General features: G+C 43.7%; 1 protein-coding gene across 2 annotated transcripts in view; it reads right to left on the minus strand.

Moving 5' to 3' along the window:
• Nucleotides 1-19073, minus strand: part of LOC126425050 (uncharacterized) — a 35596-nt gene extending 16523 nt beyond the window's left edge. The window contains exons 1-2 of one of the 2 annotated variants that reach the window (XM_050087961.1): nt 18675-19073; nt 1453-1735 (exon numbers count right to left, since the gene is read on the minus strand). In XM_050087961.1, coding sequence (XP_049943918.1) covers nt 1453-1735; nt 18675-18935 — 544 coding nt within the window. In that variant the 5' untranslated portion in view covers nt 18936-19073. The remainder of the gene's footprint in view (nt 1-1452; nt 1736-18674) is intronic. The other variant, XM_050087960.1, reaches the window with a different exon arrangement.
• Between the last annotated feature and the right edge of the window lie 465 nt (nt 19074-19538).

Below are 19538 nucleotides of genomic sequence, written 5' to 3' on the forward strand. Positions count from 1 at the left end.
CGGTGCAGCAGCACGTTTCAGGACTGAAGCGCCTAGAACCGCTCGGCCACAGCGGCCGGCAATGCCGCTAGAAATGAGACTAATAAATAGGGGCTTTACATCGGTTGTGTGTGGTATAAGTTGAGAATTTCGGTTTGCTGTAGATGTGCTAGGGTAGTGGTGACCACTGTGTTCAGATGACGTAGTGGTCAGGACATGTGCCTTGTAACCAACAGACCCACATTTGAATCCCAGTCGGGCACAAATTTTCAAGTTGCTCCATTGATATAAATTGGTGACCTCTGGCAGCTTTGGGCTTTGCATAAAAGATTCAGTTTTATAAAGCTGTCACCGTTGTTTTCATCAGGAACAAAAAGCCACTGACTATTGGATTGGGCACGGTGTTGCGAGTATGTAGGAGCGATAACAGCGTCTGGAACCTTCCAGAGTGACGATGGGATGCATGGGAGAGTTGGGCAGCTCCGGTCTGCAGACGGACCAAGGCCAACGAGATATACTGGCCCGCTGGCGTCTGTCACAACACGTGGCACGACGAGTCTTACGATTTGCGGCGACCGTCTCCAGCGGGGACCAGGTTACTGTGTCAAACCACTTTAATATTCCATACCTGCGTGTTTAAGTAGACTTACGCTCTCCATGCCACATGAAAAAGTTAAGGACTTTATTAAGTACCTTTTCATTGTAATACCGATTTCCCACCTGGGACCAGATGAATTTGAGCGTTCGTGATGTATGTTGACGAATGCAACTAGAGTGATGTCTCAAGGGCCTGTGCCCTGAGCGAGACTGGGTTAAGTCATGTGCCACGACAGGACAGCGACACATTTGAAATTGTCACTCCTGCATTGCTACAATCGTCAAGAATTCATATTTACTTTTGCGGGACATTCAAAGCCCACGCAAACGACCTACAATTTTGCTCCCCCCCAATTTTGCTCCCCCCCCCCCCCCCTCCTTGTCTCATACAGTTTCACTCGTGTCAGTTTTTACTACTGATTGTGATACGCACTGTATACAAATCTTGTCCCATGGGTTTCAGAAACTGATATTGCACCTGTTTAAGAGGAACACTGTGCTCTCTTGGCAGTTCGTGTTTTTCACCCCTGATGGTGATGGTGGGCAGAGCCACTGAAAGCTCGAGTATTTTATTCAAAGCGATGATGCCTGCAAACCAAGGAGATTTTTTTTTCCTGCATGCCACTGTGAACGACTCTGGTGTCATAAATTTCCAGTACTTTGCAATCGTGAGGAACAGACATTAAGCCTGGCACAGCACAAGATAGAGTGCCGCAGTGAACAAGCAGCCGAAGTCAGGAGTCGACTTCCTTCCCTCACTGCATGGCAGCTGTAGTGTCAGCGTGACCAGTGCTGCCAACTCAAACAGACGTCGGGTGTCCCCACAGTCTGGGGACCATCGGCAGCAGCGAGTGGCGGGAATAGTGAGACTCTCACCGGGCTGATCCCAGATGGCGCCGCCCGAGCCCTGAACGACGGTGGTCGTGTCGACGCGGTAGCTGGAGGTGTGGTGCTCGTTGACGTGCCGGTTGAAGCCGCGCATCACCAGGTGCTCGGGGCCCACGGCAGGTGGCGGCACCACTTCAGGCATCAGGTTGTTCTCCTCGATATCCCAGCGCCAGAAGTCCACACCCGCACACGCGTCCCGCCGCTTCTCCTTCTCCTTCTCCTTATCCACATTTGGGGACATTATCTCCAGCACGTACCAGCGGCCCAAGACCTAGAAAAAAGCAATCATTAGAGAATAATTCATTCTGTATTTCATTACAAGATCAGTATGTGTGTCGGCTATGAGAACAATATGACAGAACTATGTAACAGACAAGCTGAGTACCTGGCTTTGCTTTTGTATGTATTTATTTCAATATTCTATTAGTTTATCTCCTCCTTCTACCTCTTTCCGCCTATCTCCTCCTCTCGCTCTGTCTGTCCATCTCCTCCTTCCCCTCTCTCTCTGTCAGCCTCATCCCTGTCTCTCTCTCTCTATCTCATCCTCCCCCTATAAGTTCATCTCCTACCCACTCATCTCCTCCTCACCCACCTTAAGTCATCTCCACCTCCCCTGACTCTCTGTCCATATCTTTCTCCCTCCCCTCTTCCTATCCATCTCATCCTTCCCTCTCTACTACCTCCTCTCTGTCCAGCACGACCTCTTTCCTCTCTCTGTCCACCTACTCTTCCTTCTCTTCCTGTAACATCTCCTCCTCTCCCCACTGTCCAATTCATCCTCCCCCTCCCTCTCTTCATCTCTTCCTGTTTTCTTCCTCAACCCATTCACTCTTATTCCCTCTGTGTTTCAATCTCCTCTTCCCTTTTATCTCTCCCCCTTTGTGTGTCCACCTTTTTCGTCCCCTGTCTGTCTATCCCCCCTTCTTTCTCTGCACTATGATCCCCATTCCCATAGATTGTTGCTGTTTCTTACACCCACAATATTTCTTTCCAGCTAGTAAATATGTGTACCAAATTTGGTTTCAATCGATTCAGAGTTTTAGGAGGGGCTTTTTACCTCCAACTTGGCCGCCTAAGTTCAAATGGTTCAAATGGCTCTGAGCGCTATGGGACTTAACAGCTGAGGTCATCAGTCCCCTAGAGCTTAGAACTACTTAAACCTAACTAACCTAAGGACATCACACACATCCATGCTAGAGGCAGGATTCCAACCTGCGACCGTAGCGGTCACGCGGTTCCAGACTGTAGCGCCTAGAACCACTCGGCCATCCCGGCCGGCGCCGCATGAGTACTTGTCACACATATTTCACATACATTTAACATATTCCACTCATATTTTTGCGCATGTTTCACCTGTATCTCTAGAGATTTTTGTCCTGCAGTTTCACTTTCATGCGTCTCATTCATTACGACGTCATCTTGACGTATCTGTCATATAATCACATATTTTTGCTAGTACATTCAGGGCTACATGTAAATACTGTCTAAATAATGTGTTGTGAAAAGAGTTATTAGTAATGAAGTAATAAACTAAAACGTCATGCCTGATGCGGCAGTTTTACTGCATGATCAGCGAAAATGTAGTGTGTAATAAACTGTTTTCCTTTCATCATTTTGTAGGGGGTGTCAGCGAGAAGGTGTCTCGTAAAAGATTATTAGTTAACCTTGTTGCAAGCCACTAAGAGATCTGATTCTCAAATATATAGATGAATATAGTCTGGCTATTTGTGCGTCGTCAGCTTCGATACTTTTTCACGCCTATTCCTTTGAGTGGCAGGTGGTTCTCAGCCACACAGTAGTTATTTCCAGGCAGTAAGTTATACGTGTACCAAGTTCGGTTGAAATCGATCCAGTAGTTTAGCGAGAGATGTGGAACATACATACATCTACATTTATAATATATCTGGATTGCAATGAGGACGAATCCTTTATGGGGAAGCAAGTGTAGTTGACAGGCTGCCTGTCTGTGTGTGATGCACACGATTTACGACGAAGTGAAACCTTTGTGTAAGAAAGGAGGTAAGAAAATACCATCAAACTTATGTCCACTCTCAGTTTTGCCCGCATCCACAAAAATTTTAGAAAAGATAATATAATGCCGTGTTCTTAACTATCTCACCAGAAATAAAATATTGTCCAAGTCACAATTCGGATTTTTGAAAGGTTCCGACATTAAGAAGGCTGTCTAATTTTGGGGTAATTTATTACATTTTTTTTGACTGATATTCCACGGCAAGTATTCAAAATACATACTTTTCAAGGTCGTCAAAACCAAAGACACATGTAAATATGACACTTTTAGTGATTAACTATTACCACAGTACATTATCTAAATATTTAAACTCTTTCCACATACCAAATCTTTGTTTCACTTTAAAGAACTTGTCCCTGCATTACTAGTATGTTAAAAAAGAATGATATCACAGCGTATTAAAAACAATGACGTCGCTACAAATCTGCCTTACAGTAAGATTATAGCAGACTTGTAAATAACTGCGGGAAATCCGAGTAGGAGCGTATCAACAGACAAGTCTTCTTTATTAGTGTCAGAAATGAATACGATACATACAAAGAAAACTATACAGTATTCACCCAGAATTGGGCAACTTTGATAGCATTAGGTGCTGCAGAGGTTAAAACCTTCATGCTACAACTGGTTGGGCATAAGTTACATTGTCTGCAATTCACCTTGAAAGGTCTCTGTTGGATTCCTTTCATGTTAATTTCTTAAATCTGTTGTCATTTACGGCATAAATTCCCCTTCTAAATTTACTGTGGTGTTTCTGACTATCTGGGAGGAGACTGAGCAGTGGAATGTGTTACTTTTACACATAAACAAGAACGATCTGTCACACTACTACACTTTAAAACACAGTTTATATGTAGTTCATGTCACACAGTCTCATACTGAACCTACATCCGCTTTCTTTTATATACTGTATATGATAAGATATTGTCATCCCCCTTCCCTTCTGTGTGAGAGGATGAATGAGCAAATGTATTTCTAGTTGCATGCTGGATGGTAGCAGACAAGCCTGTCTGCTAGAGAACAGTAGGACCAACGTCGGAACAGGTAGCTACGCTTTCTAAAAGCAAAGAGGTTTCTACCCTTAGTATGGTCCTGTCCGTCCCTTGTCATGTTTGTATAGGAAGCTGCCTCTCTGGTCACTTCCGTTTGTATCTGTGAGGCACCCTCAGGTAGGAGCCCAGGGCAGTCTGTCTGCGGCGAGCGTGAAGTGGTAAGATCTCCGGCTAAGCGCGTGTCTGCTAAGTCCGTAGGCCAATGGATTTCTTAAGTTCAGCCTAACTGAAAATTTAATCACCTTTATTTCAGATTTAGCTCTAAAATATCTAATGTATCTTAAATTGCAACGCAGTGTAATTCGAGTGTGAGGTTCAGAATATCTTCCAGTAGTTGCTTTGTCACTACTTTGTGAGTAAAGTGGAACCACGTGTTGATCAGTAACTCTAACTAAGATCATCAATCTTAAATGCGAATGTGCGTGAGATTATAACGTCTCGTCTTGACAATATTTTTCAATATAGCAACTTTTCTTTATGTTCAACCCACGTGGGGTGTACTTTGTGAGACCAGTACCACGTGTTTATAGAATTGTTTGACCCATCAGTTTAATAGTAAGACGTTAGTAACCAGTTTGAGGTTTTTCTTTTGTAAATTGCTTTTCGATCTAATTTATTTTAATTATCAAAATTATTGTGAAGTTACACTCTTTGTGTAAACCAAGTTGACCACGTGAAGCATGTGGTGTAATCATCAAAGTAGCCCTCAGCTATTCTTTTCGGGAAGATTTCACAGAGAGTTAGTATGAATTTAGTATACCAGTGTGTGGTAATTACATGACGGACAGGATTGTACTACGAACGTAACTTCTTTGGGTGAAAATTGAATCGGTTGGTTGTGGTTAATTTCCTCTTGCATATGTTTCAACGTTCTTCGTGTGTTATTTTATGAATGCAGTGTTGTATGCAGTCTCCCAATCTTGGCTTCATGTTTGATGTGTTCCGTAAGATTACAATCTCACATTTTCGCAATCCTAAATAAGGCACCAGTTTAGTAATGAATCAAGTTTAATATGCTGAAATTTCAATGATCAATGTTAAAATAAATTTCCAAATATAAACTGATTTATTTCTTTTTATTTAAATTCTCTTTTATATATATATACACTCCTGGAAATTGAAATAAGAACATCGTGAATTCATTGTCCCAGGAAGGGGAAACTTTATTGACACATTCCTGGGGTCAGATACATCACATGATCACACTGACAGAACCACAGGCACATAGACACAGGCAACAGAGCATGCACAATGTCGGCACTAGTACAGTGTATATCCACCTTTCGCAGCAATGCAGGCTGCTATTCTCCCATGGAGACGATCGTAGAGATGCTGGATGTAGTCCTGTGGAATGGCTTGCCATTCCATTTCCACCTGGCGCCTCAGTTGGACCAGCGTTCGTGCTGGACGTGCAGACCGCGTGAGACGACGCTTCATCCAGTCCCAAACATGCTCAATGGGGGACAGATCCGGAGATCTTGCTGGCCAGGGTAGTTGACTTACACCTTCTAGAGCACGTTGGGTGGCACGGGATACATGCGGACGTGCATTGTCCTGTTGGAACAGCAAGTTCCCTTGCCGGTCTAGGAATGGTAGAACGATGGGTTCGATGACGGTTTGGATGTACCGTGCACTATTCAGTGTCCCCTCGACGATCACCAGTGGTGTACGGCCAGTGTAGGAGATCGCTCCCCACACCATGATGCCGGGTGTTGGCCCTGTGTGCCTCGGTCGTATGCAGTCCTGATTGTGGCGCTCACCTGCACGGCGCCAAACACGCATACGACCATCATTGGCACCAAGGCAGAAGCGACTCTCATCGCTGAAGACGACACGTCTCCATTCGTCCCTCCATTCACGCCTGCCGCGACACCACTGGAGGCGGGCTGCACGATGTTGGGGCGTGAGCGGAAGACGGCCTAACGGTGTGCGGGACCGTAGCCCAGCTTCATGGAGACGGTTGCGAATGGTCCTCGCCGATACCACAGGAGCAACAGTGTCCCTAATTTGCTGGGAAGTGGCGGTGCGGTCCCCTACGGCACTGCGTAGGATCCTAAGGTCTTGGCGTGCATCCGTGCGTCGCTGCGGTCCGGTCCCAGGTCGACGGGCACGTGCACCTTCCGCCGACCACTGGCGACAACATCGATGTACTGTGGAGACCTCACGCCCCACGTGTTGAGCAATTCGGCGGTACGTCCACCCGGCCTCCCGCATGCCCACTATACGCCCTCGCTCAAAGTCCGTCAACTGCACATACGGTTCACGTCCACGCTGTCGCGGCATGCTACCAGTGTTAAAGACTGCGATGGAGCTCCGTATGCCACGGCAAACTGGCTGACACTGACGGCGGCGGTGCACAAATGCTGCGCAGCTAGCGCCATTCGACGGCCAACACCGCGGTTCCTGGTGTGTCCGCTGTGCCGTGCGTGTGATCATTGCTTGTACAGCCCTCTCGCAGTGTCCGGAGCAAGTATGGTGGGTCTGACACACCGGTGTCAATGTGTTCTTTTTTCCATTTCCAGGAGTATATATATATATATATATATATATATATATATATATATATATATATATCTGTGTGTGTGTGTGTGTGTGTATGTATATGTGTAATTGTATATGTGTGTATATATATATATATATATATATCACCGGTTGTCGTATGACTATTAAAAGATTATAATTAATGTTAGTCTGGTTGGGAATTTGGTAAGCTAGACTGGATACCTGGTGAAACAGTTGCGCAGTAATGCAAGGTTAACTTCCCCAGACAGCTCACAGCTTTTAACTCGCTTTTATTGTCTATCAGCACCGCTTTCATAGCAAATTAAAGCAACAACAATACAACCTCATTCGTGCTGTGTTGTGTCGACAGTTGGCAGCTGGAAGTTCCATTTAAGGAGATTGTCCCTCGATATTGCGACTTCGGTCCGCAGTCTGTTCAAGGACTTCCAAGTGACCCACCTCTCTATGTGTCCAGGCGGCAAGGATTCTTGTGGTGTCATCCAGTTTGACAGGTGTTGGCATCTTCCTTTCCACTTGGTGAGTCGGTTAGCCGCAGCTTATCCTTCTAAGGGCTGTGAGGTTGTTAGGAAACTCTTCCTGGACTTCAGTCTTGGCTTGGCAGGTTGTCCAAAGAGTGGATGTGAGGTCAGTGTATTTGATTTATGCCTCTAGGTGTTAGCGGCGACCGCTCTTCTGATGTCACATGGAGCAATCCGTTAAAAGAAAACATGCAAAACACATCACTAAATTGAGCTCTACATTATTTCCTCCATTTGTGATGTTACCGCTACAACTGGACTAGGATAGAGAGCACATGTCTGATGAAATCCTAAAAGAAGAAACAGGAGTCGATAGCGAAGAGATAGGGATCTAATATTTCTTTTTTCCTTGAGTCATCATTCTTCTGACTGGTTTGATGCAGCCGAACACAAATCTCTCTCCTGTGCCGACCTCTTGATATCAGAGAAACACTTGCAACCTACGTCCTCTACTGCTGGCTGGATGTAGTCCATTCTCGGTCTCCGTCTACAGATTTTGCGCTCTGCAGCTCCCTCTAGTACAAACTAAATTAGCCCGTGATATCTTAACGGATGTCCTGTCATCTAGTCCCTTCCTCGCCGATTATGCAGAGAACCTCCTCATTCTTCACCGAACCAATCCACCCAATTTTTAGCATTCTTCTGTAACACGTTTCAAATGCTTCAATTCTGTTCCGTTCCGGTTTTCTCACACTCGATATTTTACTACCCTACAATGCTGTGCTCCAAACGAACAGTCTCAGAAATTTCTTCCTAAAATTAAGGCCTTTGTTTTATATTACTGATGATGATGAAGTCCCATACTCCTTCACAGAGAGTAGGGGAACGATGCGAGAGACCCGCACCGCCGTACTAGGCAAGGTCCTAATGGAGGTGGTTTGCCGTTGCCTTCCTCCGACCGTAATGGGGATGAATGATGATGAAGAAGACGACACGTCCACACCCAGTCATCTCGAGGTAGATGAAAATCCCTGACCGCGCCGAGAATCGAACCCGGCACTCCGTGCTCGGGAAGCGAGAACGCTACTGCGAGACCACAAGCGGCGGACTTTATATTACTAGACTTCTCTTGGACAGAAATGCCCCCTTTGACAGTGCCAGTCTGCTTTTTGTTCCTCCTCGCTCCGTTTATTGTCGGTTGTTTCGCTGGCTAGGTATCAGAATTCCTTAACTTTGTCTACTTCGTGAGCCCCAATTCTGATGTGAAGTTCTCGTTGTTCTCATTTCTACTACTTCTCATTACTTTAGGTTTTATTCGGGTTACTTTCAGTCCACATCCTGTATCTCGTAAATCTTCTTCACTTTCGCCGAATATAGCAATGTCATCAGCGGGTCTTGCAATGTGAAAATTATTGAACTATATGAAAAAAAGTAAATTAGTTTCAAACCACGGAGTGCACTTACTTCATTCGACATGTAAACCTCACTACAGATATTCAGATTTGGGTTATGACGTGTTCGATATGCCTGCCATCATTGTCGATCATATGGCGCAGACGAATAGCGAAATTCTGCGTGACCCGCTGATGTGTTGGAACAAGGATGCTGTCTATGACCTACTGAATGGCTGTTTTCAGCTCAGCAAAAGTTTTGGATTGCTGTACACCTTGTCTTTAATATAGCCCGATAACAACGAGTCGCGTGTCTTCAGATCCGGATAATATGGTAGCCAATCGACGGTACCCCATAGATAGAATGCGTCTCCAGAGTGCTCCTCCAGGACATCACTCTCCAGATTCGATGTGGTCGAGTTCCGTCTTGTATGTACCACATCTCGAAATCAGGGTCACTTGGACAATGGGGATGAAATTACCTTCCCTAAACTTCACGTAGCGTTCGGTAGTCACTGTGCCATCAAGGAATATCGCACCAATTATTGCGTGACTGGACTTTGCACATCACACAGTCACACGTTGAGGGTGAAGAGACTTCTCGGTCTTCTCGATCGCGAAATGCGGATTCTCAGCCCCCAAATGCGCCAGTTTTGCTTACTGACGAACCCATCCAAATGAAAGTGGGCTTCGACGCTAAACCAAACCATATGCGCATGCTAATTCCCATCAAGCCCCATGGCCAACCGTGCGGTTTGAACGACCTGACGCAAAGCGTTCAGACGTTATGACGATTTTATTTCATATAGTTCAATAATTGTCACCCTGTGTCTTTGATATGCTTTCACCTTGCACTTGAATTCCACTCTTGACTACATCCTTCTCTTACACCCTTTTTAATCTGAACACTTCGTTCTTGCTCATTCAGTCTTACTCTTCCCTCTTGATTCTTGTGCATATTGTCTTCACCCGTCTTTCCCTATGGAACATCCCTGTTTTTCTCAGAATTTCAAACATCATATACCACTTTACATTGTCGAAAGCATTTTCCTGGCCGACACATCCTATGAAAGTGTCTAGCTCTCTCTTCAATCTTGCTTCCATTATCAACCGCTATGTGAGAACTGCCACTCTGGAGCCTTTTCCTTTTCGAAAGTGATTGTCTTCTACCAGATCCTAAATGTTCTTTTCCATTATTCTGTATATTAATTGGGAGCATCTTGCATATATCAGCTTTCAAACTAATTGTGGTGTTATTCTCATATTTGTCGACTCTTGCTATCTTCGGAATTGCGCGGATGTTTTTTCTGAAAGTCTGATGATATATCGGAGGGTCACGACCATTCTACACACAAACGTCAATAGTCATTTGCCCCAGTGATTTTAGAAATTCCTATGGAATGTTATCTACCCATTCTGTCTTATTTGTTATTATGTTATTCAAAGCTCTTTTAAATTCGGATTCTAATAATGGATCCCCTACCTCTTCCTGTCAACTCCCGTTTCTTCTTTCAAAGCTCTTTTAAATTCTGCGTCTAGTACTGAATCCTATACCTCTTCCTTCCAAGACCTTTTTCTACTTTTACCACGTCATCAGGCAAGTTCTATCTCTTTTAGACGCCTTCGACGTACTCTTTTTACCTATCTACTCCCTCCTCTGTATTTAAAATGGAATTCCCATTGCACTCTTAATGTTACCACCGTTGGTTTTAATTTCACGGAAGACTGTTTCGACTCTTCTATAGGCTGAGTCGGTCCTTCTCACAACCATTTCTTTTGTGATTTCTTCGCAGATTCCATGCAGCCATTTCACCACATCTTCCCTGCACTTATTATTTATTTCATTTCTAATGACTTATATTTCTGTATACCTGAATTTGCCTGATCATTTTTATGCTTCCTTCCTTCGTCGATCAACTGACGTAGTTCTTCTGTTACCCATGGTCTCCTCGCAGTTTCTTCCTTGTTTTTCTTTTCATCTTCTATGACGGCTCTTTTTAGAGACGTTTATTTCTCTTCAACTGAACTGCCTATTGCGCTGTTCATTATCGACCTATCTATAGCTTCAGAGAACTTCAAGCGTCGCTCTTCATTCCTTAGTATTTCCGTATACCATGCCTTTGGCATTAATTCTTCCTGAATAATCTCTTAACGTTCATCCTAGTCTTCATCACTACTGAATTGTGACCAGAGTCTGTATCTGCTTCTGGGTACGCCTTACAATCCTGTATCTGATTTCGGAATCTCTGCCTGACCATTATGTAATCTAATCGTATCTCCCGGCTTTTTCCAAGTATATCTCCTCCTCTCATGATATCAACAGAGTATTCGGTATTACTGGCTGAAATTTATTGCAAAATTCAATTAGTCATATTCCTCTCTGATTTCTACTACCACGCCCATATTCTGCCTCAAACCTTTCTTCTGCTCCTTCCCCTACAACCGCATTCAATCCCCCATGACTGCCTTTACGTACTGTATTACCCTTTCAATATCCACATGCACTTTCTCGGTCTTTTCATCTTCTGCCTGCGACGTCGGCATGTATACCTCAACTATCGTCGTCGATGTTAGTATTCTGGTGAGAGCTACCCTATCATTCAACTGTTCACTGTCTGCCCTACCTTCCTGTCCATAATGAATCCTACTCCCGTTCTGCCATTTTCTGCTGCTGTTGATATTATCCTACACTCATTTTACCAGAAATCCTTATCTTCTTTCCATTTCACTTCATGGCCTTCCACTATATCTAAACTGCGCTTTAGAATTTCCCTTTTCAGATTTTATAGATTCCTTAACTCGTTCATACCTTCGACGTTTCACGCCCCGATTCGTAGAACGCCATCCTTTCGTTCGTTTTTCAATATTTTTCTCGTGGTAACCCCCCCAAAGATCCGAATGGGGGCACTAGTTCGGAATCTTTTGTGCTGTGGAGAGATCATTATGACATTTTTTTCAATTCTTCAAAATCGCATTTCCTTCTCATGTATCATAGCTGGTACTTCGGACTTTTAGGGGCTGTTTCCCACGCCGAGGGCAATTGAGAGATCTGAACCTTTGTCAGTTCGTCGGCCCTCTTTTGATGAGGCCATTGGCAGAACGAGAGTGGCCTCTTATGCCGTGAGTCTTCGGTGTCATTGCTGCTGATTACTCAAAATACATGCAGTGGCAAGATCGGAATCCAAGACGTTTTGATTACTGATCGAAGAGGCTACTTCTAGACCGCGAGTGAACCTCCAATCCAGTCTTGAGATGACGATCAGTTTGGCTTTAGTAATGGTAAACGTCCCGAAGGGCAGTACTCCAGACACTTCAGGGCTCAGTTCGAAGCTGGACTGATCACTGACAGCAATACTACTCCAGAGATTCCAGGCCGCACAGACGTCTGGAGATGCCCCAGGCAGTGGCGGGGTACCAGCTTGACTGTTGACCGCCGTACAGCCCGACAACGACGGGTGGCAGTCTGGACTGCCATTTCTTTTGATAGGTGGACCACTTTACCAGTCATCCGTGGCACCTTCACAGCACAGCGGTCCGTCGACGATATTGGCTCTGAGCACTATGGGACTTAACATCTGAGGTCATCAGTCCCCTAGAACTTAGAACTACTTAAACCTAACTAACCTAAGGACATCACACACATCCATGCCCGAGGCAGGATTCGAACCTGCGACCGTAACGGTCGCGCGGTCCCAGACTGAAGCGCTTAGAACCGCTCGGCCACCACGGCCGGCTCGACGATATTCTACGGCCCGTTTCGCTTACCTTCATGGCAAGCTATCCTCGGCTTACATTTAAACAAGACAATTCCCGCCCGCTCACGGTGAGAGTTTCTACTGGTTGCCTTCGTTCTTGCCAAACCATATCTTGGCGAGCAAGGTCGCAGGATCTCTCCACAATTCAGAAAGATTGGAGCATTAGGACAGGGCTCTCCAAACAGCTCGTGATTTTGACGATATAACTGACCAGCTGGTCAGAATTAAACATCCAACCACTCTGTCCATCAGTGCCAACCCGAATAACTGTTTGCATAAGTGCCAGATGTGAATCAATGTGTTATTGACTTCCTCAGTTTGTGAAGCTTTTTCTCTTGAATAAATCATCGAATTTTTCTGAAATTCTAATCATTTGTTTTCTATATCTGTGTAACATCTCTCTGTTTCCATTCCATTTGGATAATATCTTCGTGGTGCTTTGTTCATTTTATTTTAGAGTGTGTATACAAGGATTGGAACTTTAATAGTGGTAACTATTTATTTACAGCTCGTGCAAAATAGACACGTGTTTCAAAGTTTTACTGACCTTCAGAGTAGGCACCAGCATTGTGTATAAACTGTTGCCAGCTATGTGGAAGTCGTAGGATACTCTTAGCAGTGCCAGTTGTGTTGACAGTTCGAGCGGCGTGATCTATTGCCCGACGAATTTGTAGCAGATCTCAAGCGAATGCCGTGAAGTGTTTCCTTCAGTTTAGAAATCGAGTTGAACTCACAAGGGCTTAAGTCAGGGAAGTGCAGTAGGTGGTATAGCACTTAGCAGCCCCATCAGTGAAACAAATCAGTAACAGCTTGCACTGTACGTGCTTGAGCATTGTCCTTCAAAATGATGGTCAGGTCCTGCAGAAAGTGTCATCACTTCTGCCTCTAAGTTGGTCGTAGGTTGTGTTCCAAAAATGAACAGCATAGAGACAAACATGATGACACTTTCTGCAGGACCTGACCATCATTTTGCAGGACAATGCTCAAGCACGTACAGTCCAAGCTGTTACTGATTTGTTTGACTGATGGAGCTGCTAAGTGCTATACCACCTACTGCACTCCCCTAACTTAAGCCCTCGTGAGTTCAACTCGATTTCTAAACTGAAGAGAACACTTCACGGCATTCGCTTCAGAACAGCTTAAATTCGTCAGGCAATAGACGGCGCCGCTCGAACTGTGAATACAACTGGCACTGCTAAGAGTATCCTACGACTTCCACATAGCTGGCAACGGGTTATACACAGTGCTGGTGACTACTTTGAAGGTCAGTAAAACTTTGAAACACGTGTCTATTTTGTACGATCTGTATATAAATAGTTGCCAGTATTAAAGTTCCATCCCCTCCTAACTACATCCAGGATATTGTGCATCCACTTTTCTTTCGTAGATGTTGATCTTTTCTTACAGGAATTGAGATAGCAGGGGAAGTGCGTTTGAAATCTTACTGTTCATGTCGCATATTTATGTCCTGTCAGGCAATATTAGGTGCTGGACATATATTCAGTCAGGTCTTGATAACACTTCAAATTTGTGCAAAGATTGGTAATTTGTTTTGAATGTTCAGCAGTCTAAAATTTTGCACTTCACAAAACGAAAAAAATGTAATACTCTGTGGCTACAGTACCGGTCAGTCGCAGGTGGATTTATGGAACTCATACAAACAGCTGGACGTAACAATTTGTCGGTGTGTTAAGTGGAATGATGAGGTAGGTCCGCAGGCAGCAGACTACGATTCATTACTAGGAAGCTTCGATATGGGAATCAATTTGGAAAAGAGACTGGATACAAAACACTTGTGCGTCGCCTGGCAGAAAATTGCTCAGGTGTGTGAGACCCATACCAAAGATGACGGAGAGGGGGCATTAAACGGACACAAAGAAGGACAACTCGGTTGGTCACAGTTTTGTTTGAGCCAGGTGGAGCGTCACGGAGACGCTGAAATCCTGAAGTTGCATCTCCCGGAAGACAGACATTCCGCATCCCGCAAAATTCTGCTTACAAAATTCGAAAATACGAAGACATAGACTTTCAAAAATAAAGGAAGATTAATAAACATTACATGAGAAATATGGGCCCCAAACACCGAACTAAATCAATAAAATCAAAAATACGCTTTGCCTATATCGGCAAAGCATAATTTCTCAGTGTGAGTTTATTGATTTATTTCGAAGTTTGGGGTCCCATATTTCTCATGTCATGTTTATTTATCTTCCTTTATTTCTCAAAGACTATGTCTTTGTATTTTCGAGTTTCGAAGGTGAAACACTTATAATCATATTGACTAATATGTTTCCACATACCAGTTGTCAGCAGAGAATCTTGATCTTATCAGAATATAAATCTGTTAATAACCCACTATAATTTATTGTTTCTGAAACTAATTTATTATTCAAACTTGAGAACATGCCATTGTTATTCTATACAAACTGTTCTACACAAACGTCATCTGTGAAGAAATATCGATATGAATGATACCCTATGATCTATCGAACAAAACTTCTGTATCTCTGATTAATGTTGCTCTCTTCTAGCATTAGTTGGGAGTGAGCAGTGAAAGAGCGAAGTCGTAATATAACTGTGTTGATGATTGGACGTGCTGAGGTAAGACTGTATGTAACTTACCTGCAATGCAATGTGAAATATGTTGTCGGTGTTTGAAAAAATGTGAAACATTGTTCTGTGTTTATTCAAGAGTGAGAAAATGTATACAATAGTGATTTCAACTGTGTTTCATTTGATACCTGATTACAGTATTCTCAGAACACGACCCAGAAGGCCTTTTTGTAGACGACTGAATTGTGCCAAAATACTGAGTCCAAGAAGAAGGTTAGTATATTATTCTTAAACACTTTCAAGATCAAGGCATCCTCTCGACGAAATCATATCGCGTTTATTTTCAGGAGAATGAGCTATATCAATTACTACGGCAAGAAATTAAAGATGATTACTATTTTCAACAATTAACTTTCACAACGTACAGTGTTAACGTGATAGATCTAGCGCCTGTGCGCTGCGAATTGATGTAACCAGTTCTGCGCCATGTGTGCACAGAAAGAAATATATTCGTGATTGTTTTATTATTACAATAATTATTCAACAATATTCTAATTATGCCGCAGGACAGGGTGGCTTCAGAAGATGCACATATAAGACAAATTTTCTGGAATATGCATTTCAAAAATAATAAATGAACTTAAACTCTAATATATCATACATATGCGCTTTCGCAATAATTCGTCCTCTAATAATAATAGATCAAGTAGACTATTGATGGCAAGCGCACAATACAATATTTACTCAGTAGCCGAAACAATGTGTCTTTCATGTGCAGTCAGAATTCAGTTGTCAAAATATTCATTGGTAAAAATCTCTTTATAAAAAGAGACAATGTAGACAATTACTGAACAGTTCCTTGCTGTTTGTGGTTCGAAAATTTTTCCGGGGGCAGTTTGTAGAAGTGTAGTACCACATGTTACCAAACAGTTTGATAGACTTGCAGTTTTGACTTTAGAACAAGGACATCAACAAAACGTTCAGGTTCTTCTTTTGACTGCAAAGTACTTGCAGAGCCAAAGGTGTCAAGGACAGTAGGTATTTTGTTTGGTTTAACAAAAGCGTTTGAGTGTGATACACGTTTTCTTAAGCTGCAACCCTGTGGAATTTGAGGAAAAGCCGTACAATAGTTAATTCCCAAAACAAAAAAGCAAGGTACAGTGTTTTGATCCCAAGTGTCAATAAACAGGAAACGATCTGAATCTGAATGGGATAGCTTTATGTTTTGCTTCTGTCGGTTTTATTACTGTTTATCAACGTCTTACCTCTAAACAAGGCACTTTATTAAAAACAAAAGTTGTATAAGCAGAAGGCACTATTAGCAGGAGGTAAAAATGTCATTGTCAAAGATGTAGAATGCAGTGTTAATGATTCAGCAGACAGGGTAGGGAGCAACATTAGCTAGTCACGTAACAGCTAACAGATCGAAGGTTAATTGCAACGCAGTGTAAACATTTTCTGTCTCTGAAATATTTAACTCTTTCTCAAAGTTTAACGTGACCTGGGGAATTACTCGTTTCATGACCAAGTTGGCGTGGTTCACTTAGCCTCAGGAAACGTGATGCTTGAAAAAAAATAAAAACAACACGTTGCAACAGTCACAACTGTCATCAGGTATCCAGATATCACATAATTAAATTCACTACTGTGGTCAAAATATAAAACATGCATTCATGTAATACAGGGAGCCTTGATTTAATGAATGTTTCATATTTTGATCGCACGAGTGCGCTTTAATGAAGTGACATTAAGTGCTAGGTACGTGATGATGGCAGTTTTTAAACGCATTGTTGTATAAGACGAAAGTTATTTTACACTGAAGTTGATTGCTGTGGCATCATCACCGGTTCCTTTGGGACTCATTGAGATCTCGCAACAACAGTCAACATTACAAGTGTGCGAAGCTGGTAAGCATAAATATTTCCAGAAGTACCACCCTCTATGTAAGCATGATGATCTCAACAATTTTTACTACGCTCAGAAAGCCTGAAACAGTATACTACAAAAATATTAAGCTGCCACCAACACAAAGATTGGTTTTCAACGATATGCACAAGCCTACTAACTGTGGTGGGCTAGGCCAACTGAGAACTTTACATTAATTAGTTAGTAAGTTACATGTACCATAGATCATTTGAGCGATTCTCGAATCGAAACGTTGTGGAACGAGTCAGTTTATAGGATACGCACACATGATCTGTGTTAACATTAATGAACGTACAATTTTTTTTAGCTCTACTCGTACAACCACATTAATCTTTCTTTATTTTTATTTTTTACTGGCTATCAAATTTTAACCTGAAATTTGCAAATGGAACATGAGTTGTCCAGGACGAATGATTTTAAATTAGTTAAAACTTGCTTCGTTATTCTGTAGACATTTTATGTTATTGAGCAAATGATCAAAAACTTTTGTACCTACATATTGAACTCCCTTTTGAGCCACAGTTAGAACAGTGGGTAATAAAGTTCATTTTTCCCTCTACTGTTGTAGGTATAGACATCACTGTCCTTAAATTGTGACGGATCATTAGCGAGTATATGTATTGTGACGGAACAGTTAAAACGCCTATCTCCTTAAAGGGCACCTGTATGACGTCCTTGAGTGAACATCACATATTATTCTTACTGCTCGCTTCTGTGCAGTCAATACTTTCTTTCTACGTGAAGTGTTACCCCAGAAAATTATTCCGTAAGACATTACTGAGCGGAAATGTGCAAAATATGTCAGCAGGTTGATACGTCTGAGTCCAGGATTATTAATTATACGAAGAGCAGAAGTAGCTCAAATTGACTGAGAAGCTCCAGGTTACGTTTTCATCAAAATGTACACCCAGAAATTTGGAGCATTCTACGCTATTTACTGACTCCTGCTCTTGTGCTACATCAATTGTTGTTTTACAGAACTGAATAAGTGTGTTTTTTTCAAAACTAAGGGTGAGTCCATTTTCAGAGAACCACTTAATAATTCTCTGGAAAATATCATTTACCAACTCTTCCGTTGCTTTTTCACTGATGGATTTTATTATAACATTAGTATCGTCTGACGTAAGTACCACTATTGTTAGTTGAATGTTAAGTGGAAGCTCATTCACATGTATAAAGAACAGCAGTGGACCCAAAATTGAACCCTGTGGAAGACCCTTCATGATTATTTTTTTTTTTTTTTCTCTGGTCGGTTTCCGACATTATCTGTATTATTCAACACCCTCTTTTTGCATACTGTTTGTGAAGTGTGATTCAAACATGATGTGTGTAAGGCCTTCAGTTCCATAAAATTAGAGTTTTTCTAAGAGACTAACGTAGTAACCCAATCAAACGCTTTCGAACGATCGCAAAAAATACCAATTGGCGATAAGTTCTGTTTGATGAATGAATGTATAAACGGTAGTGTTGATACATGCATATTTAGCTAAGAAAGCACGCTCCAGTAGCAGCATTGGACTCACCGTTTCCAGGGAAACGTTAGAAACAGGCTTTATAAGACCACAGGCCCAACCGATCTTCTTCAGCAGCTCAGTGCCGGTGGGTGTCGGGGGCTCGGAGGACGCCTCGGGAGAAGTTTCGGTGCTGGTCGCGTCGACGTCGGCGTCGGTGGAGACCTCGGCGCTGTCCTCATCCTTGATGACCATTGCCGAAGCCGCTGCAGCCACCAGCAGCAGGATCAGTGATACGGCCTGTAGGTCCCGGACCCAGCAGCGGAACGTCATCTTGGCTTTCTCGTGCAGCGAGTGTGGTACTGGTGCACCGGTGTCGTGGCGTGAGGACGCAGTAATGCACTGGATGGCCCCGTTTGGACGTTTTATAGTGACGAGTTAGCGCGCAGCAAACAGCCCCCCTCTAGTCGCGACCGTAACGAGAACCACTTGTCGCCAGTGAGGTGGGGGAGGGAGGAGGGGGGGGGAGGATTGGTAACGAGGAGCGAGCGGGCAGGATGGACTCCTGATGGGGTCTAATGGGTCCGCGCGCGCCGGCCAGGGTCAGGGCAGTGCGCTAGTTCGCGCGCCCGCCGCCAGAGTGTGTCCAGCAGGTGCGGCAGCCAATTGACGCCGCGGACGGACCCCCTCGTCACGTGTCAGCCAGCGGTGGGCCGGAGGGGTGGGGGTTGGGCAGGGGGGCGCGACGAGAGGGAAGCGCCCACTCAGAATCCGCCGCTGAGAGGGAAGTGGTCGCCGACACGCGCAGCGCTGCGAATTGCATGCACCGCGCGCCGCCCCGACAAGGCCGCAGGAATCTGCGTTGATTAGGTTTGACGTTGCCGCCGCGCACCGTACCGCCCCCGCCCCTTTGACACCCTCCCACTCCCTCCCCTC

Source organism: Schistocerca serialis, chromosome 10 (genome assembly GCF_023864345.2).
Source record: "Schistocerca serialis cubense isolate TAMUIC-IGC-003099 chromosome 10, iqSchSeri2.2, whole genome shotgun sequence".
NCBI classification, from domain to species: Eukaryota; Metazoa; Arthropoda; class Insecta; order Orthoptera; family Acrididae; genus Schistocerca; species Schistocerca serialis.